This window comes from Oncorhynchus clarkii, chromosome 27, assembly GCF_045791955.1.
Source record: "Oncorhynchus clarkii lewisi isolate Uvic-CL-2024 chromosome 27, UVic_Ocla_1.0, whole genome shotgun sequence".
Classification (NCBI taxonomy): Eukaryota; Metazoa; Chordata; class Actinopteri; order Salmoniformes; family Salmonidae; genus Oncorhynchus; species Oncorhynchus clarkii.
In genome coordinates, this window is record NC_092173.1 from 1,533,355 (window position 1) to 1,559,469 (window position 26,115).

General features: G+C 42.3%; 1 protein-coding gene across 6 annotated transcripts in view; it reads left to right on the forward strand.

Annotated features, from left to right (window-relative positions):
* Positions 1–1,611: 1,611 nt before the first annotated feature.
* The window catches only part of LOC139386409 (ATP-binding cassette, sub-family C (CFTR/MRP), member 5), a 68,625-nt gene continuing 44,121 nt past the window's right edge, over positions 1,612–26,115 (forward strand). For 5 of the 6 annotated variants that reach the window (XR_011629040.1, XR_011629041.1, XR_011629038.1 and 2 more), the window contains exons 1-7: positions 1,615–1,707; positions 2,722–2,906; positions 19,723–19,868; positions 20,153–20,308; positions 20,649–20,793; positions 25,182–25,415; positions 25,789–25,962. Coding sequence is in view for 2 of the 6 variants with exons in the window: in XM_071131982.1 (XP_070988083.1) it covers positions 2,778–2,906; positions 19,723–19,868; positions 20,153–20,308; positions 20,649–20,793; positions 25,182–25,415; positions 25,789–25,962 (984 nt within the window). In the remaining 4 variants the exon portion in view is untranslated. Of the gene's footprint in view, positions 1,708–2,514; positions 2,587–2,721; positions 2,907–19,722; positions 19,869–20,152; positions 20,309–20,648; positions 20,794–25,181; positions 25,416–25,788; positions 25,963–26,115 lie in introns of all 6 variants that reach the window. The other variant, XM_071131983.1, reaches the window with a different exon arrangement.

The window sequence follows — 26,115 nt, forward strand, 5'->3', positions numbered from 1 at the left end:
GCAAAAAAGCCCAGCTGCACATTCAAAAGGTATCATACATATGAGAATATTACAAGAGGAGCAAACCACTGTTTAACCCCAAATCAAACTAATATTGTATTTTTGATGACAATTTTACTGAGATACAGTTCAAATAAGCAAATCTGTAAATTGAAATCAATTTATTAGGCTCTTATCTATGGATTTCACATGACAGCCATGGATGGGCCTGGGAGGGCATTGGCCCACCCACTTGAGAGCCAGGCCCAGCAAAATCAGAATGAGTTTTCCCCCACAAAAGGGTTTTATTACAGACTGAAACACTCCTCCAGTTTCATCAGCTGTCCCAGGTGGCTGGTCTGAAAACCCTGCAGGTGGAGGTCCTGGGCTGGTGTGGTTACATGTGGTCTGCGGATGTGAGGCCGGTTGGAGGTACTGCCAAATGTTCATTTGTAGCGTAGAAATGTGAGATTATGACCTTCCTAATGCTAAATAGACTAGCTAAAGATTTAGTTCATAATGTATTTGGCTGAAACTAAGGTTTCAGTCAAATGGGATATATATTTCACATATGCAGCCGACCTGTTTTCGATCGCATATAGGACTATGATTTCAAGAGGGAATACTGCGGCTCCCATAGAGCCAACCTGGTTTTAAGAGCATTTCTATTCTGTATGTAAATCAGAGACACTTCATTGGATATGGTTGCATAAAACCGGTGGTTACTTAAACTAGAAATGAAAGGAAGATGGTTGGTCAGGGCATGTGTATAAGGTCTGGGTGGATGAGCGTGCGTATAACGCGAACATCTTGCAACCCAAAGGTTGAGAGTTCGAATCTCGTCACAGACAACTTTAGCATTTTATGCCATTAGCAACTTTTCAACTACTTTCTACTTTGCAATGACTTAGCATGTTAGCTAACATGTACTCTTTAACCTAACTCCTAAACGTACTCCTAGCCTAGCTAACTTCAGTTAGCTAGAATGTGTAACAAACGCTTAGCTAATTTGTAACGTATAATACGAAATCGGTGACGGACATCCACAAATGAATAAATACCATAACTGAACGTATCATACTAAATGGAGTATCTCGGATTTACATACAGAACAATACGAAATGCTCTGTGACCAGGTTGGGAGGACATAAGGTGAGTCAAAAGGAACACAATATAAATGGGCAACATGGCGAATATGACAAATACAACTTTTAAAATGGATTCTAATGACTAAAACAGTCATACACTACTCGGTGTTTGTGAATTTACGCTCTTTTGCACTCAAAACGTTGATGCTGTTGACGGCGTCTTTCCATGTGCCTTAAATTGTCAAAATAACGGCAAGCTGCCTAAGTATGCAGCGCACAATGACCCAATTTGTGCCAAGGAGATCAACCGATGGAAGCTAATTCGCAATCCCGGAATAGAAAAATAAACATTTGTTGAATTAATATTCTACTTCAATGTGCCAATGCAGCATCCAGGCCACAGGGGCAGGATGATAGCAGAGCATAAATTACACCTACAATTTCTATGCTCGCCATCAAGCGCACTTGGGAACTGTAGTCTCCTGGATTGTAGCCACCTCTTCCCGTATATTATTAGGTATTTTTCTTGAACTACATTTCCGTTACAGTAACACAGCGACTGCATCAAAGAGCAGCTTTATAAATAAATTGTTATTCTGTGGCCACTGATCGGGTTCTGCTGGCTGACAACGAGACGCAGGTATTTGTCAACGAGATTCTCATTTTATTCACTTAAAAATATATATTTTTTTAGACGTACAAGATTGTATAATCGGTAGACTTCATATTTTATAGTGACATTTTGCATGCTTACGTTTTATAAAACCTAAACGTTTTGCGCATAGTAGCATAGTCCTGAAAAGGTTGGTTGTTAGTTCCGTCAATCGGGTTCTGCCAAAGCGGCCATACATAATTTGATGATTTTAAGATATTTGAGGATGCTTATTTTGCAACGATGCTCAGTCCGAAGCGGTGTCGTATGTCACGGGGTTCGTGAAGAAATTGTTGTTTTCCCTTTTAGTTTTTTTAGGTCGATTTTATAAATAGAGGACAAATTGAAGAATCGTGTGATGACACTATGAAGTTGGCTTACATAATGTCCTCAAATGTATAAATTCAAATGGCCACATCGACATTATTGAATCCTCCGATTATGTCACGTATCCCCCCCACCCTAATACAAATAAGAATCCGGAACTTCATGTACCCTTCTGTTTTTTTGTAATATATGGGCAGGGAATCTGACACATGCGTATCAAGAAAGCTTGGAAATAGACGAGCTTTTCAAAAATACCCCCCTAATCCATGTCGGAAATAGCTGGCCTAAAAACATTTGAGGATAACCCTTCTAGTTTGCAGTTGGTCCCTCTGCAACATCTGTATATATTTGGGACAGTATCAGTGGTAAACGGTACAGCCTCTGCATCACCAGTTATATTGCTGTGCTATCGAAAAAAAACATGAGCATTTCTGAGTCATCCATCTCCACTCGCTCACCCCATACCAGGCAGCCTAGAAGGCTCATGGATAGGATGGGATCATCGTTCCTGTCCTTAATTGGAAAATACCCTATTTGATGGTGAGGTGCTGACCATTTCATCAAAAACCTGGCAAATGCAACCAAGCAATCCAACTTAACGTTGTTAATAACAATACTGATTGTCTAATTGTCCATGTTTTCCAAACACGACTCCCCTTGTTCCATATCAATTAGTTGAAAACAAAGCACAGAGTGGAAACGCCAGTCAGCTCCTATGTTGGTGAAAGAAGATGAAAGAGCATGATTTGGGAAAGGACTACCTGGTACCTGGGCCTGTGTACCGGGCCGTGCCGAGCAGAGACACTACTTTACCAGGCACAGAGGTCACCCCATACCAGCTGGAGCTCGCCAAGATCCAGGTGAGTCTGTGTGGTGGTAGTTGAATGTTTGTGATGCTCTGTTATCATAATGGCCAGGATGAATTAGATGTTTCTTTCTCTGCACAACTCATCACTCAGACTGGGTGTGTTTGAGTAATTGCAATAAAATATTGAATACTTTGAAAAGCACATGCTATTTAACTTGTTTGTTTTCTGCATCCAAGTTTAAATCACCCACTGTCTTGTTTGTGGCATAAGGGTAATGTGCCTGAAGTTGATATAGTTGAGGTACTGGGAGAGGACTGTAGAATTGTGAAGAGTCAGCGAAACATCTTGCCATTATTCAAATATCCCAAATGTTGGCGGTTGTCCTAGTCATAACGTAGTCTTTTCTCAAGCTTAGTTTTGTCACAACAATTCTGTGGCACCTTATTTGACAACATGATTCATTATTGCATTTCATTATGGCATGTCGTCAACTGTTATTCATAATCATCTTATCTTTCTTTTAAATGTTAATTGTTTAGTGGGGCCAGTGGTTAGGGGGGGGGGGGGGGGGGGAATGACCCCTTTTGGGAAAAACAAATGTCATCCTGACAAATGCACATGCGGAGTGGACCACCGTGATAAGGACCTGTGTCAGTTCCCCGTTAAAATGGAGGAACAGCTGTTTTGTCGCTCTAAGTGCTCAACCCTTTGTGTTTGTTCATTTTTGTCACCCCCCCACCCCCCTCCTCGTTCCCTGTCAGCATTAGTCAGCAGGATAGGAAATGGGTTTCTCTTACGTTTTCATGGTAAATTGTACAAAGTATTTTATTTTGTTCCCTGTCCTTTTTTATCTCCATCTCTCTGTCCTCAACCACACTAGATCTCTCGACATACTCACCAGTATATTATTCGTTGTTCTCTATCTCTAGCAGCCCCTACATCCCCCTGCTGCCTGGCTTAAATTGTTTACATAATTTAGACCCTCCCACTTACAGCCTCACTTACAGCCCCACTTACAGCCAATAGCATGTTTGCTTCCTGTGATGCAGGGGACTACTAGGCACCCTATTGGCTGTGGGTTGGCTGAATGGCTATAATGGCTGTTTGTGCAATGTGAGAGTAGAAACGTGAGCTGTGGGTGATTGGGAAGGGGAGGGCACACGTGCAGAGAAGCGCTTTGATGAAACTGGCACGCTATGTGCCACATTCATTCAGGAAGATTTAAATATAGATTTTCACAACAAGGGACAGTTTTTTTCATGACAGGGCATTAAATCTGCACATCACTATGAGGTTATTTGAGGTTATTTAAGCTGGGCATGCCCCCTCTTTCTATATCCCCTCCTTGGCCTATGTTATCTGATTTAGAGGAGTAGATACTGGGTGGGTATTTCCTTGGCTTCCTCCACCGCTACAACGCAACATTCTTCAACCCTATTCCTGTTTTGTACCATGTGGTTTGAGATGTTTGAATTCTTTTCCCAGTCACTATTGTAAAGTGTCTTGGGTCTTTTTCAAAGTGTTATATATACTCACTACTGTTCAAAAGTTTGGGGTCATTTAGAAATGTCCTTGTTTTTGAATGAAGAGCAACTTTTTTTGTCCATAAAAATAACATCAAATTGATCAGAAATACAGTGTAGACATTGTTAATGTTGTAAATGACTAATTGTAGCTGGAAACGGCTGATATTTAATGGAATATCTACATAGGCGTACAGAGGCCCATTATCAGCAACCATCACTCCTGTGTTCCAACAGCACGTTGTGTAAGCTAATCCAAGTTTATCATTTTAAATGGCTAATTGATCATTAGAAGAAAACCCTTTTGCAATTATGTTAGCACAGCCGAAAACTTCTGATTAAAGAAGCAATAAAACTGGCCTCCTTTAGACAAGTTGAGTATCTGGAGCATCAGCATTTGTGGGTACGATTACATGCTCAGAATGGCCAGAAACAAAGACCTTTCTTCTGAAACTCATCAGTCTATTCTTGTTCTGAGAAATTAAGGCTATTCCAGGCTATTCCATGCGTGAAATTGCCAAGAAACTGAAGATCTCGTACAATGCTTCTCCCTTCAAAGAACTGAGAAAACTGGCTCTAACCAGAATAGAAGGAGCAGTGGGAGGCCCCGGTGAACAACTGAGCAAGAGGACAAGTACATTAGACTGTCAAGTTTGAGAAACAGACACCTCACAAAAGTCCTGAAATGGCAGCTTCATTAAATAGTACCCTCAAAACACCAGTCTCAACGTCAACAGTGAAGAGGTGACTACGGGATGCTGGCCTTAGAGGCAGAGTTCCTCTGTTCAGTGTCTGCTTTTTTGCCCATCTTAATGTTTATTTTTATTGGCCAGTCTGAGAGATGGCTGTTTCTTTGCAACTCTGCCTAGAATGCCAGCATCCCGGAGTCACCTCGCGAAAGTATTCGGCCCCCTTGAACTTTGCGACCTTTTGCCACATTTTAGGCTTCAAACATAAAGATATAAAACTGTATTTTTTTGTGAAGAATCAACAACAAGTGGGACACAATCATGAAGTGGAACGACATTAATTGGATATTTCAAACTTTTTTAACAAATCAAAAACTGAAATATTGGGCGTGCAAAATTATTCAGCCCCTTTACTTTCAGTGCAGCAAACTCTCTCCAGAAGTTCAGTGAGGATCTCTGAATGATCCAATGTTGACCTAAATGACTAATGATGATAAATACAATCCACCTGTGTGTAATCAAGTCTCCGTATAAATGCACCTTGACTGTAATAGTCTCAGAGGTCCGTTAAAAGCGCAGAGAGCATCATGAAGAACAAGGAACACACCAGGCAGGTCCGAGATACTGTTGTGAAGAAGTTTAAAGCCGGATTTGGATACAAAAAGATTTCCCAAGCTTTAAACATCCCAAGGAGCACTGTGCAAGCGATAATATTGAAATGGAAGGAGTATCAGACCACTGCAAATCTACCAAGACCTGGCCGTCCCTCTAAACTTTCAGCTCATACAAGGAGAAGACTGATCAGAGATGCAGCCAAGAGGCCCATGATCACTCTGGATGAACTGCAGAGATCTACAGCTGAGGTGGGAGACTCTGTCCATAGGACAACAATCAGTCGTATATTGCACAAATCTGGCCTTTATGGAAGAGTGGCAAGAAGAAAGCCATTTCTTAAAGATATCCATAAAAAGTGTTGTTTAAAGTTTGCCACAAGACACCTGGGAGACACACCAAACATGTGGAAGAAGGTGCTCTGGTCAGATGAAACCAAAATTGAACTTTTTGGCAACAATGCAAAACGTTATGTTTGGCGTAAAAGCAACACAGCTCATCACCCTGAACACACCATCCCCACTGTCAAACATGGTAGTGGCAGCATCATGGTTTGGGCCTGCTTTTCTTCAGCAGGGACAGGGAAGATGGTTAAAATTGATGGGAAGATGGATGGAGCCAAATACAGGACCATTCTGGAAGAAAACCTGATGGAGTCTGCAAAAGACCTGAGACTGGGATGGAGATTTGTCTTCCAACAAGACAATGATCCAAAACATAAAGCAAAATCTACAATGGAATGGTTCAATAATAAACATATCCAGGTGTTAGAATGGCCAAGTCAAAGTCCAGACCTGAATCCAATCGAGAATCTGTGGAAAGAACTGAAAACTGCTGTTCACAAATGCTCTCCATCCAACCTCACTGAGCTCGAGCTGTTGTGCAAGGAGGAATGGGAAAAAATGTCAGTCTCTCGATGTGCAAAACTGATAGAGACATACCCCAAGCGACTTACAGCTGTAATCGCAGCAAAAGGTGGCGCTACAAAGTATTAACTTAAGGGGGCTGAATAATTTTGCAAGCCCAATTTTTTAGTTTTTGATTTGTTAAAAAAGTTTGAAATATCCAATAAATGTCGTTCCACTTCATGATTGTGTCCCACTTGTTGTTGATTCTTCACAAAAAAATACAGTTTTATATCTTTATGTTAGAAGCCTGAAATGTGGCAAAAGGTCGCAAAGTTCAAGGGGGCCGAATACTTTCGCAAAGGCACTGTATATATATATATATATGTGTGTGTGTGTGTGTGTGTGTGTGTGTGTGTGTGTGTGTATGTATGTATGTGTGTGTGTGTGTGTGTGTGTGTGTGTGTGTGTGTGTGTGTGTGTGTGTGTGTGTATATATACACACTTTAACTGATTCACATAAAGAAGGGGTGTATTTTTCACGCCCACCCATGTTCAATCTGAAAGCCACCACTCACCTATGCTAACTCACTACAAAATGGAGATTGCCTTTTTACAACAGGGTATGGAGCTGAAGAACACCACGTTCTCTATTAATGAACTATTTCCTTATGAAATAGTGGGGAGACGACGTGCCCTGTGCCCCACTTTCAAAAGGCTCCGAGCAGAGAAGCAGAATTATCGACCACTAGACGAACAATTGTACGTAAACAACCAAAAGTTCAAGGACTCGAAGACTACAACGTGGCTATGAATGGTAGCTAGCTCCTGCTGAAGCAGTACCCAATACACCTTTGCACCACATTACAGTTATGGATACATCTATGTATTATAAAAAAAAATATATATATATATACACACACACACACATACATGCATACAGTTGAAGTCAGAAGTTTACATACACCTTAGCCAAATACTCAGTTTTTCACAATTCCTGACATTTAATATGAGTAAAAATTATCTTGTCTTAGGTCAGTTAAGATCACTACTTTAATTTAAGAATGTGAAATGTTAGAATAATAGTAGAGAGTGATTTATTTCAGCTTTTATTTCTTTCGTCACATTCCCAGTGGGTCAGAAGGTTACATATACTCAATTATTATTTGGTAGCATTGCCTTAAAATTATTTAACTTGGGTCAAATGTTTTGGGTAGCCTTCCACAAGCTTCCCACAATAAGTTGGGTGAATTTTGGCCCATTCCTCCTGACAGAGCTGGTTTAACTGAGCTGGTGTCAGGTTTGTAGGCCTCCCTGCTCGCACACTCTTTTTCAGTTCTGCCCACAAATTTTCTATGGGATTGAGGTCAGGGTTTTGGGATGGCCACTCCAATACCTTGACTTTGTTATCCTTAAGCCATTTTTCCACAACTTTGGAAGTATGCTTGGGGTCATCGAAACTTAAATCAGTTCTACCAAATTTCTATCAACATGTTAAATGTGCAACCAGAGGGAAAACAATTCTAGATCACCTGTACTCCACACACAGAGACGCGTACAAAGCAATCCCTCACCCTCCATTTGGTAAATCCTACCACAACTCTTATCCTCCTGATTCCTGCTTACAAGCAAAAATTAAAGCAGGAAGCACCAGTGACTTGGTCTATAAAAAAAGTGGTCAAATGAAGCAGATGCTAAACTACAGGACTGTTTTCCTATCACAGACTGGAACATGTTCCGGGATTCTTCGGATGGCGTTGAGGAGTACACCACATCAATCACTGGCTTTATCAATAAGTGCATCGAGGACGTCATCCCCACAGTGACTGTACGTACATACCCCAACCAGAAGCCATGGATTACAGGCAGAATTCACACTGAGCTAATGGGTAGAGCTTCTGCTTTCAAGGTGCGGGTCTCTAACCTGGAAGCTTACAAGAAATCCTGCTATGCCCTGCGACAAACCATCAAACAGGCAAGCGTCGATACAGGGCTAAGATTGAATTATACTACACCAGCTCCGACGCCAGTCTTATGTGGCAGGGCTTGCAAACTATTACAGACTACAAAGGGAAGCACAACCGCGAGCTGCCCAGTGACACGAGCCTACCAGACGAGCTAAATCACTGTTACTGTAATTTAATTATTCCAATGTGTTTTCATTAATTGAATTCCCTTAATCTAATTCATGAGAATTTGTAAGATTCTTGTTTGCATAAAATAGACGGAGACCAGTCTTCTCAATAATAGGTAACATAATTTATTCTCGGAGCGCGTTGCCACGTTCCCATGAGCAACAGTATATATACAATAACATAACGGCATTTCATTGCTTATCAGAATCCCCTCCTCTCGACCGGGACAAAGTGAGGTTAATAGTTCATTCTAACTTACTAACACACACACAGGTCAAACAACATAACTGAATTAACTTTTGACCCATCAACATTATCGATCACCACTTAGCTGACAGTTCTAATAAACAGAGAACCTAGGAATGCACTCACAGCCTTATCTAAAACACCCCAGAGCTCAGTTTTGTCGGTTCAACCATAGGTTAACTACCTTATCTGTTTACTTAATCCACAAACCATTTCTTTCTTCCTAGTTGGAATGGTGTTCATTAACTTTAATTACTCCTTGTCCGTATCACACAATCCCTTCTTATGAACTCATATTGTTAATCAGAGTATAAGTTTACTTAGTTATAGTTCCATTTAAAATGATTTGTTCAGTCATTTAATCATAATTTTCCCAACAATCACTTCTATGCTCACTTTGAAGCAAGCAACACTGAGGCATGCATGAGAGCATCAGCTGTTCCGGGCGACTGTGTGATCACGCTCTCCGTAGCCGATGTGAGTAAGACCTTTAAACAGGTCAACATACACAAGGCCGCGGGGCCAGACGGATTACCAGGATGTGTGCTCCGGGCATGTGCTGGCCAACTGGCAGGTGTCTTCACTGACATTTTCAACATGTCCCTGATTGAGTCTGTAATACCAACATGTTTCAAGCAGACCACCATAGTTCCTGTGCCCAAGAACACAAAGGCAACCTGCCTAAATGACTACAGACCCGTAGCACTCACGTCCTTAGCCATGAAGTGTTTTGAAAGGCTGGTAATGGCTCACATCAACACCATTATCCCAGAAACCCTAGACCCCCTCCAATTTGCATACTGCCCAAACAGATCCACAGATGATGCAATCTCTATTGCACTTCACACTGCCCTTTCCCACCTGGACAAAAGGAATACTTATGTGAGAATGATATTCGTTGACTACAGCTCAGCGTTCAACACAATAGTACCCTCAAAGCTCATCACTAAGCTAAGGATCCTGGGACTAAACACCTCCCTCTGCAACTGGATCCTGGACTTCCTGACGGGCTGCCCCCAGGTGGTGAGGGTAGGTAGCAACATCCTCAACACTGGAGCTCCCCAGGGGTGCGTACTCAGTCCCCTCCGTTACTCCCTGTTCACCCACGACTGCATGGCCAGGCACGATTCCAACACCATTAAGTTTGCAGACGACACAACAGTGGTAGGCCTGATCACCGACGGCAACGTGACAGCCTATAGGGAGGAGGTCAGAGACCTGGCCGGGTGGTGCCAGAATAACAACCTATCCCTCAACGTAACCAAGACTAACCAAGACTAAGGAGATGATTGTAGATGACAGGAAAAGGAGGACCGAGCAAGCCCCCATTCTCATCGACGGGGCTGTAGTGGAGCAGGTTGAGAGCTTCAAGTTCCTTGGTGTCCACATCAACAACAAACTAGAATGGTCCAAACACGCCAAGACAGTCGTGAAGAGAGCACGACAAAGCCTATTCTCCCTCAGGAAACTAAAAAGATTTGGCATGGGTCCTGAGATCCTCAAAAGGTTCTACAGCTGCAACATTGAGAGCATGGTTACATCACTGCCTGGTACGGCAATTGCTCAGCCTCTGACCGCAAGGCACTACAGAGGGTAGTGCGTATGGCCCAGTACATCACTGGGGATAAACTGCCTGCCATACAGGACCTCTATACCAGGCGGTGTCAGAGGAAGGCCCTAAAAATTGTCAAAGACCCTAGCCACCCCAGTCATAGATTGTTCTCTCTGCTACCGCATGGCAAGTGGTACCGGAGTGCCAATTCTAGTACAAAAAGGCTTTTTTTTATTACCCACAACAGTTTTTACCCACAAGCCATAAGACTCCTGAACAGGTAATCAAATGCCTACCAGGACTATTTTTGTGTGCCTCCCCCAACCCCTCTTTTTACGCTACTGCTACTCTCCCTTCATTATATATGCATAGTCACTTTAACCATATCTACATGTACATACTCCCTCAAATCAGCCTGACTAACCGGGGTCTGTATGTAGCCTCGCTACTTTTATAGCCTCTCTACTGTATATAGCCTGTCTTTTTACTGTTGTTTTATTTCTTTACTTATCTATTGTTCACCTAATACCTTTTTTGCACTGTTGGTTAGAGCCTGGAATTAAGCATTTCACTGTAAGGTCTGCACCTGTTGAATTCGGCGCACATGACAAATAAACTTTGATTTGATATGTGTGTGTATGTGTATATATACATGTGTATGTATATGTACAGTGGGGCAAAAAAGTATTTAGTCAGCCACCAATTGTGCAAGTTCTCCCACCTAAAAAGATGGGAGAGGCCTGTAATTTTCATCATAGGTACACTTCAACTATGACAGACAAAATGAGAAAAAAAATCCAGAAAATCACATTGTAGGATTTTTAATTAATTTATTTGCAAATTATGGTGGAAAATAAGTATTTGGTCACCTACAAATAAGCACGATTTCTGGCTCTCACAGACCTGTAACTTCTTCTTTAAGAGGCTCTTCTGTCCTCCACTCGTTACCTGTATTCATGGCACCTGTTTGAACTTGTTATCAGTATAAAATACACCTGTCCACAACCTCAAACAGTCACACGCCAAACTCCACAATGGCCAAGACCAAAGGGCTGTCAAAGGACACCAGAAACAAAATTGTAGACCTGCACCAGGCTGGGAAGACTGAATCTGCAATAGGTAAGCAGCTTGGTTTGAAGAAATCAACTGTGGGAGCAATTATTAGGAAATGGAAGACATACAAGACCACTGATAATCTCCCTCCATCTGGGGCTCCACGCAAGATGTCACCCCGTGGGGTCAAAATGACCACAAGAACGGTGAGCAAAAATCCCAGAACCACACGGGGGGACCTAGTGAATGACCTGCAGAGAGCTGGGACCAAAGTAACAAAGCCTACCATCAGTAACACACTACGCCGCCAAGGACTCAAATCCTGCAGTGCCAGACATGTCCCCCTGCTTAAGCCAGTACATGTCCAGGCCCGTCTGAAGTTTGCTAGAGAGAATTTGGATTATTCAGAAGAAGATTGGGAGAATGTCATATGGTCAGATGAAACCAAAATATACATTATTGGTAGAACCTCAACTCGTCGTGTTTGGAGGACAAAGAATGCGGAGTTGCATCCAAAGACACCATACCAACTGTGAAGCATGGGGGTGGAAACATCATGATTTGGGGCTGTTTTTCTGCAAAGGGACCAGGACGACTGATCCGTGTAAAGGAAAGAATGAATGGGGCCATGTATCGTGAGATTTTGAGTGAAAACCACCTTCCATCAGCAAGGGCATTGAAGATGAAACGTGGTTGGGTCTTTCAGCATGACAATGATCCCAAACACACCGCCCGGGCAACGGAGTGGCTTCGTAAGAAGCATTTCAAGGTCCTGGAGTGGCCTAGCCAGTCTCCAGATCTCAACCCCATAGAAAATCTTTGGAGGGAGTTGAAAGTCTGTGTTGCCCAGCAACAGCCCCAAAACATCACTGCTCTAGAGGAGATCTGCATGGAGGAATGGGCCAAAATACCAGCAACAGTGTGTAAAAACCTTGTGAAGACTTACAGAAAACGTTTGACCTCTGTCATTGCCAACAAAGGGTATATAACAAAGTATTGAGAAACTTTTGTTATTGACCAAATACTTATTTTCCACCATCATTTGCAAATAAATTCATAAAAAATCCTACAATGTGATTTTCTGGATTTTTTTTCTCATTTTGTCTGTCATAGTTGACGTGTACCTATGATGAAAATTACAGGCCTCTCATCTATTTAAGTGGGAGAACTTGCACAATTGGTGGCTGACTAAATACTTCTTTGCCACACTGTATGTATACGTGCAGTGGGGAGAACAAGTATTTGATACACTACCGATTTTGCAGGTTTTCCTACTTACAAAGCATGTAGAGGTCTGTCATTTTTTATCATAGGTACACTTCAACTGTGAGAGCTGGAATCTAAAAAAAATCCAGAAAATCACATTGTATGATTTTTAAGTAATTAATTAGCATTTTGTTGCATGACATAAGTATTTGATCACCTACCAACCAGTAAGAATTCTGGCTCTCACAGACCTGTTAGTTTTTCTTTAAGAAGCCCTCCTGTTCTCCACTCATTACCTGTATTAACTGCACCTGTTTGAACTCGTTACCTGTATAAAAGACACCTGTCCACACATTCAATCAAACAGACTCCAACCTCTCCACAATGGCCAAGACCAGAGGGCTGTGTAAGGACATCAGGGATAAAATTGTAGACCTGCACAAGGCTGGGATGGGCTACAGGACAATAGGCAAGCCGTTTGGTGAGAAGTCAACAACTGTTGGCGCAATTATTAGAAAATGGAAGAAGTTCAAGATGACGGTCAATCACCCTCGGTCTGGGGCTCCATGCAAGATCTCACCTCGTGGGGCATCAATGATCATGGGGTTGGTGAGGGATCAGCCCAGAACTACATGGCAGAACCTGGTCAATGACCTGAAGAGAGCTGGAACGACAGTCTCAAAGAAAACCATTAGTAACACACTACGCCGTCATGGTTTAAAATCCTGCAGCGCATGCAAGGTCCCCCTGCTCAAGCCATCGCATATCCAGGCCCGTCTGAAGTTTGCCAATGACCATCTGGATGATCCAGAGGAGGAATGGGAGAAGGTCATGTGGGCTGACAAAAATAGAGCTTTTTGGTCTAAATTCCACTCGCCGTGTTTGGAGGAAGAAGAAGGATGAGTACAACCCCAAGAACACCATCCCAACCGTGAAGCATGGAGGTGGAAACATCATTATTTGGGGATGCTTTCCTGCAAAGGGGACAGGACGACTGCACGGTATTGAGGGGAGGATGGATGGGGCCATGTATCGCGAGATCTTGGCCAACAACCTCCTTCCCTCAGTAAGAGCATTGAAGATGGGTCGTGGCTGGGTCTTCCAGCATGACAACAACCCGAAACACACAGCCATGGCAACTAAGGAGTGGCTCCGTAAGAAGCATCTCAAGGTGGCCTAGCCAGTGGCCTAGCCAATCTCCAGACTTGAACCCAATAGAAAATCTTTGGAGGGAGCTGAAAGTCTGTATTGCCCAGCGACATCTCCGAAACCTGAATGATCTGGAGTAGGTCTGTATGGAGGAGTGTGCCAAAATCCCTGCTGCAGTGTGTGCAAACCTGGTCAAGAACTACAGGAAACGTATGATCTCTGTAATTGCAAACACAGGTTTCTGTACCAAATATTAAGTTCTGCTTTTCTGATGTATCAAATACTTATGTCATGCAATAAAATGCAAATTAATTACTTAAAAATCATACAATGTGATTTTCTGGATTTTTGTTTTAGATTCCGTTTCTCACAGTTGAAGTGTACCTATGATAAAACTTACAGACCTCTACATGCTTTGTAAGTAGGAAAACCTGCAAAATCGGCAGTGTATCAAATACTTGTTCTCCCCACTGTATATAGAGATATCTCTCTCTGTGGAGATGCACCGCTGCTAAATGCATATAGGGGAAACACTGCCATGTATTAATATAATTTACTAATTAAAGGCATTTTCACACTACAGTAAAGGGAAACTCAAATCTAGCAAACAATCCATATTCTGCAATAATTTATCCTTAAAAATGACCTCTCTCTGATTTCTACCTCCCTCTGTTTCTCTCACTCCTCTGAGCAGTGTGAGCTGACATCTTTGCTGTCCCTCAGTCGTTCCCCAGACCTCCTCTGTGACAGAATTACTCTATCTTTGTCTGCTGGTTCAAAAAAAATAAAAGTTGTGTAAGTGTTACATACTGCCTTGTCACATGACATGTGTGTTAGTGATTGTGTGTGTGTGTGTTTGAGACGTACGCTCCTCGTACGGCTGACTCCAGCATGGGTGCTCATTGTTCGCGTCCTGCTCTCTGCCTGAACGACCTCTGCATATCCGCTTGGCCGCTTTTTGTGGCGGTTCTTACCCCGACTTGCTCACCAACAATGTCACATATTCAAAACTTGCATAGCTCTCTGTGATGGGCTACCCATGCTCTGTTCTGAGCTGGACAGGAAGAACTGGTCTCATATGGACCTTCATATAAGGACCTGGAGGCCATAAATAGTCTCCTGGGGACTAATTTATCAAAACTGCGTGCACGCAAAAATTACTTTAAACCTTGCATGCGTCAGTTTTCCTGCAAAGGTTGGTGTTTATTCATATTGAACTTGACGGGGAAAGTGTGCGTATCTCCATGCCCAGCTCCGGTCATGCGTACGCAGAACTTCTAGTGGTTGAAGAATTGTATCGCAATCAAATATTGTTGTTTTTGGATAATGGAGGTGTTTGATGCACAGGAATTGTAATAATGGTAGGCTAATAAAAACATTAAAACGTCATGATAAAGCAGATTAATTTTCCAGTGGTAAGGAGGTCAGATTACATAGCCTAATATGTTTCTTTGACTTTTCTATCAGCTTAAATCATCACGACTGGTTTATTCCCGCTACCCAACAAATACAGTGAGCTACAAAAGTATTGAGAGGGTGACACATTTTTTAAATAGTTTTTGCTTTGTATTCCAGCACTTTGTATTTGAAACGATACAATGACTGAGGTTAAAGTACAGACGGTCTGCTTTAATTTGAGGGTATTTGCCATCCATATTGTGTGAACCATTTAGAAATTACAGCACTTTTTTTTTAAACTTTTTTTTTACATAGTCCCCCATTTTAGGGGAGCAAAAGTTTTGGGACTAATTCACTAATGTGTGTATTAAAGTAGTCAAGTTTAGTATTTGGTCCCAAACTTTGAGTATAGATTCAAAAGAAAAAATGCTTCACTGTCCCAATAATTAGGAGGGCACTGTATTAGGTTACCATTTCGCCATCACTCATTCAAATGCTAAGCATGCTCGAAAGTAAGTGGACCGGTAGCCTAGATGGTATGGCCAAGCTACATTATTGCTGTGAGATAGGAGCATGACATCATAGCCTCTTTAAACTTGGAGCTGATACCAAGACCAACCTGGTCTCATAGACTAGACGTAACATAGTAAATGCAAATCCGGGACACTCAAATTGGCAAGTTACGTTTGGTATGGTTGCATAAGATAAATGGTTACTTATTAAGGAAAAAACGAAGTAGGGTGGTAGGTCAGAGAGGATGGGTGTGCGTATAAAGTGCATGTCAAGCAACCCAGTTCGAATCTCATCAAGGACAACTTAAACATTTGAGCTAATTAGCAACTTTTCACCAATTTACTTCTTTTTAGCTACTTTGCACCAATTAACATGTTAGCTAACCCTTCCCCTATCCTTAACCATAACCCTTTAACCCATCTCCTAAATGTAACATTAACTCCTATCCTAGCTAACGTTAGTCACCTAGCTAGAATTCGTAACATTTAGTACGTTTTTATAAATTGATTACAAATTTTGCCAATACGTAACAAATAATATGAAATGGTTGATGGACATCCACAAATTAATACACCCCATACAAAACGTAACGTATACTAAATGGAGTGTCTCGGGTTTACGGACATAATACGAAATGCTTTGAGACCAGGTTGCCAATACAGGAGATGGAAACGCAATCATCTATGGATTAATAAAGAATTGAACAAGATTGTCTTTTGCATAGAAGTGTGGGCTGTAGCATTTACTTTTAAATTGTTTGAATAGATAATAAATCACTGTAGGCGGCCCCGGCATGCAGTTCTTGTTTTGAAAAAGTCACTGCAAAAGATGAACCATTCTGGCCACACCTTTACAGTAATGTGATACAATTTGCTATTGCGATTTCTTTTAGAAACTTACATGGCCCAATTCCAACATTTCCCAATCATAAAACAAATTAGGGTGTTTTTGTTAAAACTTTGTCAAATCTCAATCCACGGAGGGCTGAGTGTCTGTGGGTTTTTGCTCCTCCCTTGTACTTGATTGAATAATTAAGGTCACAAATTAGCAGAGGTGTAAAGTACAAATACTTTAAAGTACTAAAGTTGTTTTGAGGGGTATCTGTACTTTACTATTTATATTTTAGCTGACTTTTACTTCACTACATTCCTAAAGAAAATCATGTACTTTTTACTCCTTACATTTTACCTGAGACCTCAAAAGTACTTGTTACATTTTGAATGCTTATCAGGACAGGAAAATGGTCTAATTTACTCACTTATCAAGAGAACATACCTGGTCATTCCTACTGCCTCTGTTCTGGCACTCACTAAAAACAAATGCTTTGTTTGTAAATTGTGTGAATGTTGGAGTGTACCCCTGGATATCTGTCAATTAAATAAAATTGTGTGGTCTGGTTTGATTAATATAAGAAATGTTGAAATGGTTTGAGCAATTCCATTTACTTTTGATGCTTAAGTATATACAGTGCCTTGCGAAAGTATTCGCCCCCCTTGAACTTTGCGACCTTTTGCCACATTTCAGGCTTCAAACATAAATATATAAAACTGTATTTTTTTGTGAAGAATCTACAACAAGTGGGACACAATCATGAAGTGGAATGACATTTATTGGATATTTCAAACTTTTTTAACAAATCAAAAACTGAAATATTGGGCGTGCAAAATTATTCAGCCCCCTTAAGTTAATACTTTGTAGCGCCACCTTTTGCTGCGATTACAGCTGTAAGTCGCTTGGGGTATGTCTCTATCAGTTTTGCACATCGAGAGACTGACATTTTTTCCCATTCCTCCTTGCAAAACAGCTTGAGCTCAGTGAGGTTGGATGGAGAGCATTTGTGAACAGCAGTTTTCAGTTCTTTCCACAGATTCTCGATTGGATTCAGGTCTGGACTTTGACTTGGCCATTCTAACACCTGGATATGTTTATTTTTGAACCATTCCATTGTAGATTTGTACCTCCGGTTTCATGAAGTGATGTCACTGAGTACTGCCCCTATATATACAGTGCATTCGGAAAGTATTCAGACCCCTTCACTTTTTCTACATTTTGTTACGTTACAGCCTTATTCTGACATGGATTAAATAATTTTTCCCCCCTCATCAATCTACACACAATACCCAATAATGACATGACAATACCCCAAAATGACATCACAATACCACATAATGACATCACAATACCCCATAATGACATCACAAATCCCATAATGAAAAAGCAAAAACAGGTTTTTATAAATGATAAATTAAAAAATATGATTTTCTTTCAAAAACAAGGACATTTCTAAGTGACCCCCAAATGTTTGAATTTTTGATCTACATGATGTATTGTTACCCCATGTAGGAGCAGTATAGTTTTAATAATAATTTTGCACGCCCAATTTTTCAGTTTTTGATTTGTTAAAAAAGTTTGAAATATCCAATAAATGTCGTTCCACTTCATGATTGTGTCCCACTTGTTGTTGATTCTTCACAAAAAAAATACAGTTTTATATCTTTATGTTTGAAGCCTGAAATGTGGCAAAAGGTCGCAAAGTTCAAGGGGGCCGAATACTTTCGCAAGGCACTGTATATATATATTTTTAGAAGAACATGATTGTCAGCCCTAATAACCCATTCTTGCACCATATTAGACTCTGGAAACGCTAAATTGATGACCTGGTTCTATTCCAGGGCACAGCAGAGGTACTTCATCATCAATGCTCTTTTGCACACCGGTATTTCTACTTGCACATCCTCATCTGCACATACCACTCCAGTGTGAATTGCTAAATTATAATTACTTCGCCACTATTGGCCTATTTATTGCCTTACCTCCTTTCTTCATTTGTATACAGATTGTTCTATTGTGTTATTGACTGTACATTTGTTTATTCCATGTGTAACTCTGTTGTTTTTGTCGCACTGCTTTGCTTTATCTTGGCCAGGTCGCAGTTGTAAATGAGAACTTGTTCTCAACTGGCTTACCTGGTTAAATAAAGGTGAAATAAAAAATAAAAATAAAAAATATATATAGTATGTTCTGGAACAATGACATGCACCCATCTCATTGTTATTTAATAATTAGAGATATACAAACATTTTTTGCACTCCGTGCGTCATGTCCGCTATGGTCATGTGAGGTGAATGTTTTTTGGGATGTAAACACTGTGCGTTTGACCTGACGAAGATCCGTTTCGGACCGAAACGGTGTCAATAAAGCGGTGAATTGGGAGCTTTAATTAACAGTATATGGCCAATATACCACGGCTTAGGGCTGTTCATACCCACGACGCAACACGGAGGCCTTATTTCTAGTATAAACAGGTTACCAACGGAGTTAGAGCAGTAGAAATACATGTTTTATCATACCTGTGTTTGTGGATGCACCGTGGCTCTCGTGTTTAATCTGCCGGGGGGCTTTTTTTAAGGACGGCTCACATCAATACTAGAACCTAGTGCACTATTTTTGACTAGGGCTATGGTCAAAAGTAGGGCACTATGTAGGGTTTAGGGTGCCATTTGGGATGCATGCTACAATGTTCTGCTTTCTCTGCTCTCTAATGACCTAATACTTGATGACTGTCGACCAGTATTTTCCTCTCAAGTCATGTCTGAGTGAATTTATTAAATTTACTGGCATCAAACTAGGACTGATGCAACAAAAATAAATGAGTGCAAGTGTAACGGATGGGGATTTGTAAACTCACTCCTGAGCCTGATGTATCCACTTGTTGCTAATTTGAATCCCTTTTGGTGGCGCAACTGGCTAAGGAAGTTTTAGGAGGTGGTCACGTGTGTTTGGATGAAAAGGTCCCAGGCTCTAGTCTCAGTGGGAGAAAGTGGTATGGCTAGCACTGTAACATCCGCCACAAGCTAAATGCATCCAACTCTTGATAATTCAACATGTCAATGTTTTAAAATGTATCTGCTCTTATCGACAATACATTTATCTCAATCAATCCCAGGATGCTTTGGAGACGGCAGCAAGGGCAGAGGGCGGTTTGTCCCTGGAGGGTGGCGCTCCCTACATGAAAGAGCTGGAGGAGGAAGCAGTGCGGAGCAAATACCTACACAGCGTCGGCGTCCTCAAACCTATCCGCTCCACCAGCAAGTAAGCAAGCAGCACCACCACTGTTGGTAAGGCCTATAGTTGTTCCTTGTCAGGCCAAGTGGTCAGGAAAGACTGGGTCCTAGTTATAGGTGCTCTCTCACCTCTATTGAAATAGCCCTTTTTAAAATAATATTTGTCACACAGTTCTTTACAGTAACCTGGCCTAAACCACCAAAGAGCAAGCAGCAACATGGTGGCAAGGGATAACTAAGCAGGAAATCTTGAGGGAGACTCCTCTCTCTCTAAATGATCTGTCCCCCACAACTCCACCCCCCCCCCCACAGGCACGAGCACCCAGTGGACAACGCGGGCCTCTTCTCCTTCATGACCTTCAACTGGCTGACCCCGTTGGCCGTGCACGCCCACCGCAAAGGCCAGCTACTGCTGGAGGACGTGTGGTCCGTGTCCCAGTTTGAGAGCTGCGAGGTTAACCATCGCAGGTCAGTACTGATCGCTGTATATACGGGGTCAAAAAGGTCCCCCTTCCAAGGACAGTTTATTGAAAAATACCACGATTGTGCTTGGCCTGGGTCTCTGCCTCGGTCTTATTTCTCAACATCATAACCGGTCTTGTTCTCGTTACACCTGAGTTTTGGTCTCAAGGTTTTAGGTCGGAGATCTCGACAGTTCCAGTTTATGAACTGTGATAACCAGAATGTAGAGGAAGACCGAGACAAGGCTGAGACGGGATTTGTATCCATTTGTGGTGCCTGACTCCGGCACAACAGTTCCAGCCAGTGATTGTTGGTCGCCTGTGGTTTGATCCCTGTGTGTGCGCAGGTTGGCCGGGCTGTGGGAGGAGGAGCGCAGGGTCAAAGGGGACGAGGCCTCCCTGTGCGGTGTGGTCTGGACCTTCTGTCGGACGCGCCTGCTTCTCTCCATCCTCTGCCTCATGGTCACCCAGCTAGCCGGCTTCAGTGGCCCAGTAAGTAACGCCATCTCACCCTCCCCTGGGGAGGCTTTGTCGTTCAATAGCTCGCTCTTGCTCTCTCTCACTCTCGCTCTCTCAAATGTTATTAGCAGGGTGTGTCAATCCCCTGCCTCTGTCCCCTTCCCTCCATCAAGGCTGAGGCCTACAGGTGAGTGTTACATGTGTTAAGATTCTTCTGTCTCAATGTTAACCCTTTACACTCGTCGTGGGAATTGGCCTATATGGATGGGGCTCAATTGAAATGTTTCTTACAGAAATATGAAAAGCATAAGCATGGTAGCTATTGAAAGGGAAGAGTTTGGACACAATCTTTCACCTAACACCAGACTGAATCCAAACATTACACTGTTGATTTTATATGCATTTAATATTTACTGTATTTTTCACACATATTTGTTGATATCGAAGTCTGAAAAAACTCTGGTTACATTCAGTAACATTATAAGAGTATTCATGGGAAAGTTGGGGAAGATGCAACATGACAAGGGTTTGAGTGAGGGGTCTAACTAGTGTTTCCAAGGGGCCACACACCTCTCCAAAGTGGGCAGTTCCTAGATGATTTCAATGCACTTTTATGACTCAAAGAATAGTATTTTTGAGCTTTCCTAAATGTGCCATTGAACTAGAGCAAGCACACTTATATGCATTTTGTTTGGAACACAAACCTGCATCCCTGCCATCACACAATTACTGTTGTTTACACAATCCGGGTCAGGTGGGCATCATTTGATAGCTTGTTCTGCTGGCAACATTAGTTATAAAATAAGATCTTAGTGTTAGGCTTTTGCTAGGCAATTCAGAGAAACAGATGGTCATTTTAGTGTGCGTAGAAAGGAGTCAGGAGTGCATCCAGGTGTGTATTCTGCAGTGAATTTTCTCCACAATAAATAAACTTAGGCTCATTCTGTTCAGAACAACCCATGGTATGATGTCGTGTCACCTTGGAACTGAACGTCAAACATAGTCATCAAAACACTATGTATGATATTGAAATGTGAAGTGCACATTTGGACTCACGGGTGTTTGGCTAGACAACAAAACGGTATTTATAATCCTCAGAGTCCTCTTAATTTACAGCATTCCCCTCACTCAGACAACTATTTTATTTGATCAAAAGTTGCGCAATTAGCGGGAGGGGTGGGGGCAACTTCTTGTCGTGAGCGGTGCTCAAGTTCCGAGAGGTTGTCAGTCAAATCCCACACAGCGTTGGGAAGCGCAGAGCTTGAGCTCCAACATCATTTATAAACTGGGAGGTTCGAGGCCTGAATGTGAATGCTGATTGACTGACAGCCATGGTTTACGGTCTGATATACCACGGCTGTCAGCCAATCAGTATTCAGGGCTCGACCCACCCAGTTTATAAATGCCGTAAAGTTTATGACAAAACATTTATTTTTACTGCTCTAATTACATTGGTAACCAGTTAATAATAGCAAAAAGGCACCTCGGGAGTTTGTGGTATATGGCCAATATACCACGGCTAAGGGCTGTGTCCAGTTACTGTACAGCCACTGCGTTCCAATTTAGGTGCTTAACAGTGTCCAACTCTGCCATTTTCAACCCGTATACGGTTATGAGTGTAAAGGGCTACACTGGGCTCTTAAAATTGCCTTACTGACGACTCATTCGAAACAAATGTACTGGATACTGGAGGAGAGTTATTGGGTAGGGTATTGTTTTTGTGTTTTTACCAGTCCCACTCAGTTTCTTTTTGATTCAATGGTGGCATCTTGGATCCATTGTGTGGCTTAAGGAGATGTTAAGGAAATGTTCTGGGTTATGGAAATTGTGAATCTTTGTTCTTTAGTTAACAACACCTAGTCAGAAACTGTACTCCTGTCTGTCACCCTCTGTAGGGTCTCTGTGAATAGATTGCAACACTTGTTGCAATTGTCCATCCTACAGCTGTTTTTTAATGTTATTCTGGTGTTTGTAGGACTGTCCTAGATGAGAACAGGTGCTTTAGAGGGAACGGTTGTGTTCATTAGGTACCAAATGGAAGAAAACAGAGAAACAGGGAGGGACTACCTGAACTTGCCCAATAAGAAATGCTAATTTTAGTTTTCTGTTGCAAATCACTTTCTGTTGCGTATCCTAATGAACACGACCCAGGTGTTAGGGTTAATCAGTTCCATTTTTCCTAGGATAGCCTCTGTCATCCTCCTCTCTTCCACAGGGAACACAGTGAGCCGTCTCTACCTCTGTGCTGTGAAGGGTTGCTAAATTCTGAAACTGAATTTTCATAAAAACCTAGGAACTTTGGGAAAGTTTCAGGAATTATGCAACCCAACTACTGTCTCATTTGCTCTTACTATAGCAGCACAGCAACACACCTGTGTCTCTCACCCAGGTTAAATCAACCCAGCTAGCACAGAACGTTCCTGTAACGTTTCCTCGTGGTTCTCCTTTGGTAATTAGAAAAATAATTTGCCTACAACGTTTTGGTAACGTTATGTTGGCTCAGGAACCTTCCCACAACCTCATTTATTTTCCTTCCTAGAACGTAAACCAAAATTTGTTAGCTGGGAAGATAATATGGATGGGCAGTTAGGGGTGGGGTGAGGGCATGGCATACAAGTGTTTGTGCTCACTGCTCCCCCCATGCAAGGTGGCGTGTGACAGAGGCTGTTCTTCAGATTCCACAGGGTGTCCGTTTAAACCCCTCGGCGAGAAATAGAGAATGAAGCGGGCAGAGACCCTGGGGGAAGAAAGCCGGAGAGGTAAGGGCATGTTTCTCATGCAGGGATGGATCAAAGTTATCTTTCTCTGAAACGCTTTTGTCTCTCGCTCTCTCTTGCTTGCTCTCCCTCTCTCTCTCTCTCTCTCTCTCTCTCTCTCTGCTTGCTCTCCCTCTCTCTCTCTCTCTCTCTCTCCCTCTCTCTCTCTCTCTCTCTCTCTTGCTCTCTCTCTCTCTCTCTCTTTCTCTCTATCTCTCTCTCTCTCTCTCTCTCTCTCTCTCTTGCTCTCTCCCCCTCCCTCTTGCTCTCCCTCCCTCCCTCTTGCTCTCCCTCCCTCCCTCTTGCTATCTCTCTCTCTCATATAAAAATTTCTTCAGAAAAATAATTGATAGGTTACCACAATGCACTGTAAAATGCTGTTCGATGTTAACATTGTTTTTATTTTGATGTTTATTTCCAATGTCCAACGCTGTTTTGTTTTATTGCTGATAAAAAATCTACTGTTAACCTGAAACTTTCACCCAAATGATCAGTCAGACTTTCATATTAGTGTCTCAGAGAATCGGACCGGTTTTCCCCTTAAATGCGAGGTGTGAAAAAAGTACTTGACTTGTATCAACAGACTCTACCTCTCACTAAAAGCCTTGTTGGCCTGGTCCGCTGTTGGAACACAATTCCTGTAGGATCAGTGCCAGTGAGGCAGGGCAGAGGGGCTTTGGCCTTCCTCCTCTCTGGATCTTTGGACAATGACCTAAGGGGAGACGCAACTAAATATGAGATGTCACTTATCTCAACCCAGAGGACTAGAAACGTAAATAAATAAAAAAACTGAGGCTGAACCTTACAAAAGACTGTTGACCTGAACTTGTGCCTCTAATGTGAATTGCGTTTGTTACTCTTTCCTGTTGGATCTGATCAGCTAATTATTATTTTTACCTGAGTGCTGTTTGTGCAATTAAAAAAAATAGTTTACACATGGTTTCACGGTTTCTTTTTGCCTATTTCAATAAAACATGCATTTATCAACAATGTAGGTTTGCTGACACTCCCTGTTTGTGGACTGATTCACTTTACTGTGGAATTGATTGTTGGTCCATCGTATGTGTGTGTGTCAGTATGTGTGTGTGCGAGATTCAATACTTTTTTCCCCCTATTCGTTATGCTTTGTCGCTCTCCGTCTGTATAGTCTGCTGCCGTTAACTTCCAGACCTTTTAAGCATAACTGAATGGCCCCAGACCCGCTGTGACTGTAGGTATAATATCTGAAGGTATCATCTCTGAATGTTTGGATCCACCTACATGATGATGCAAACAATAGGATATGTTGGAATGGGATTCTGTGTCTGTGCCAAAAAAACAGCCGTGTCAAAATCTTTCACTGTTTCTCTCGTTCTCTTTTAAAGGATCTTATCAAAATCTTAGTTAAAGGACAACAGAGGTAAAGGGTGAGAGCTGAAAAAAAGGAAAACTGTATTCTATCTCAAATCAGTAGAGCCTGTTCAGTTTCCCTCTTCAGATGATTATCGGTAGTCATGTCATGACGGCTTTAGCTAGTCTTGATTTAGTAGATGTCCATGATAATGACTGCAGTGGTGGTTATGTAGATGTCTCTTGGACATGGTGCTGCTTTCAGTCATGTGGCCTGTGCTCTCATCTTTCCCTCTCCTCATCCCCGTCCTCTCCTGCCCTCTCTTCTCCTGCTAGGCCTTTGTGGTGAAGCGGCTGTTGGAGTACACAGAGCAGGCGGAGCCTGACCTGCCCTACGGCCTGCTGCTGGTCGTGGGGCTGCTATGCACCGAGCTGGTCCGCTCCTGGTCACTGGCGCTCACCTGGGCCCTCAACTACCGCACAGGCACCCGCCTGCGGGGAGCCATCCTCACCATGGCCTTCCACAAGATCCTGCGGCTACGCAGCATCCGAGACAAATCCATGGGACAGGTGAGATCACCAGACAGGGTTCACGCAAATGTTTTTCTTTAAGAGAACTGGGCAGGTGAGATGGGGTGGGGGGGAAATGGGTGAGATAATGGTCAGCCTCACAATAATGCTAGCTCCCATTTAGACTAAGCCGTGTTTCGGGTATTCAGATGTTGCTTATCGTTAGTGTGACTGAGAAAGTGCCAAGCACTCCTTTTATTGTATTTGAGACACACCTTTAATACAATGCTAGCAAGGGAAAAACAGTCTGCTGTTGTTGACAAAACACATGATTTGCAACTCAGTACATGTGCATGCGGAGTAAGAGATAAAGATGGTGTAGTTCTGTACTGCTGTAAAGTGTCTCTCGCTTTCTCTGTTGCTCTCTCTGCAGTTGATCAACATGTGTTCTAACGACGGCCAGCGGATGTTTGAGGCGGCGGCTGTGGGCAGTCTGCTGGCAGGCGGGCCTCTTATTGCTGTGCTGGGGATGGGCTTCAACCTGGCTATCCTGGGGCCCACCTCCTTACTGGGCTCTGCAGTCTTTATCCTCTTCTACCCTGCTATGGTGAGCAGGCAACTTGCATACATACAGTACCAGTCAAACGTTTGGACACACCTACTCATTCAAGGGTTTTTCTTTATTTTTACTATTTTATACATTGTAGAATAATAGTGAAGACATCAAGTAGAACATAGTAAAAAATAAAGAAAAACCCTT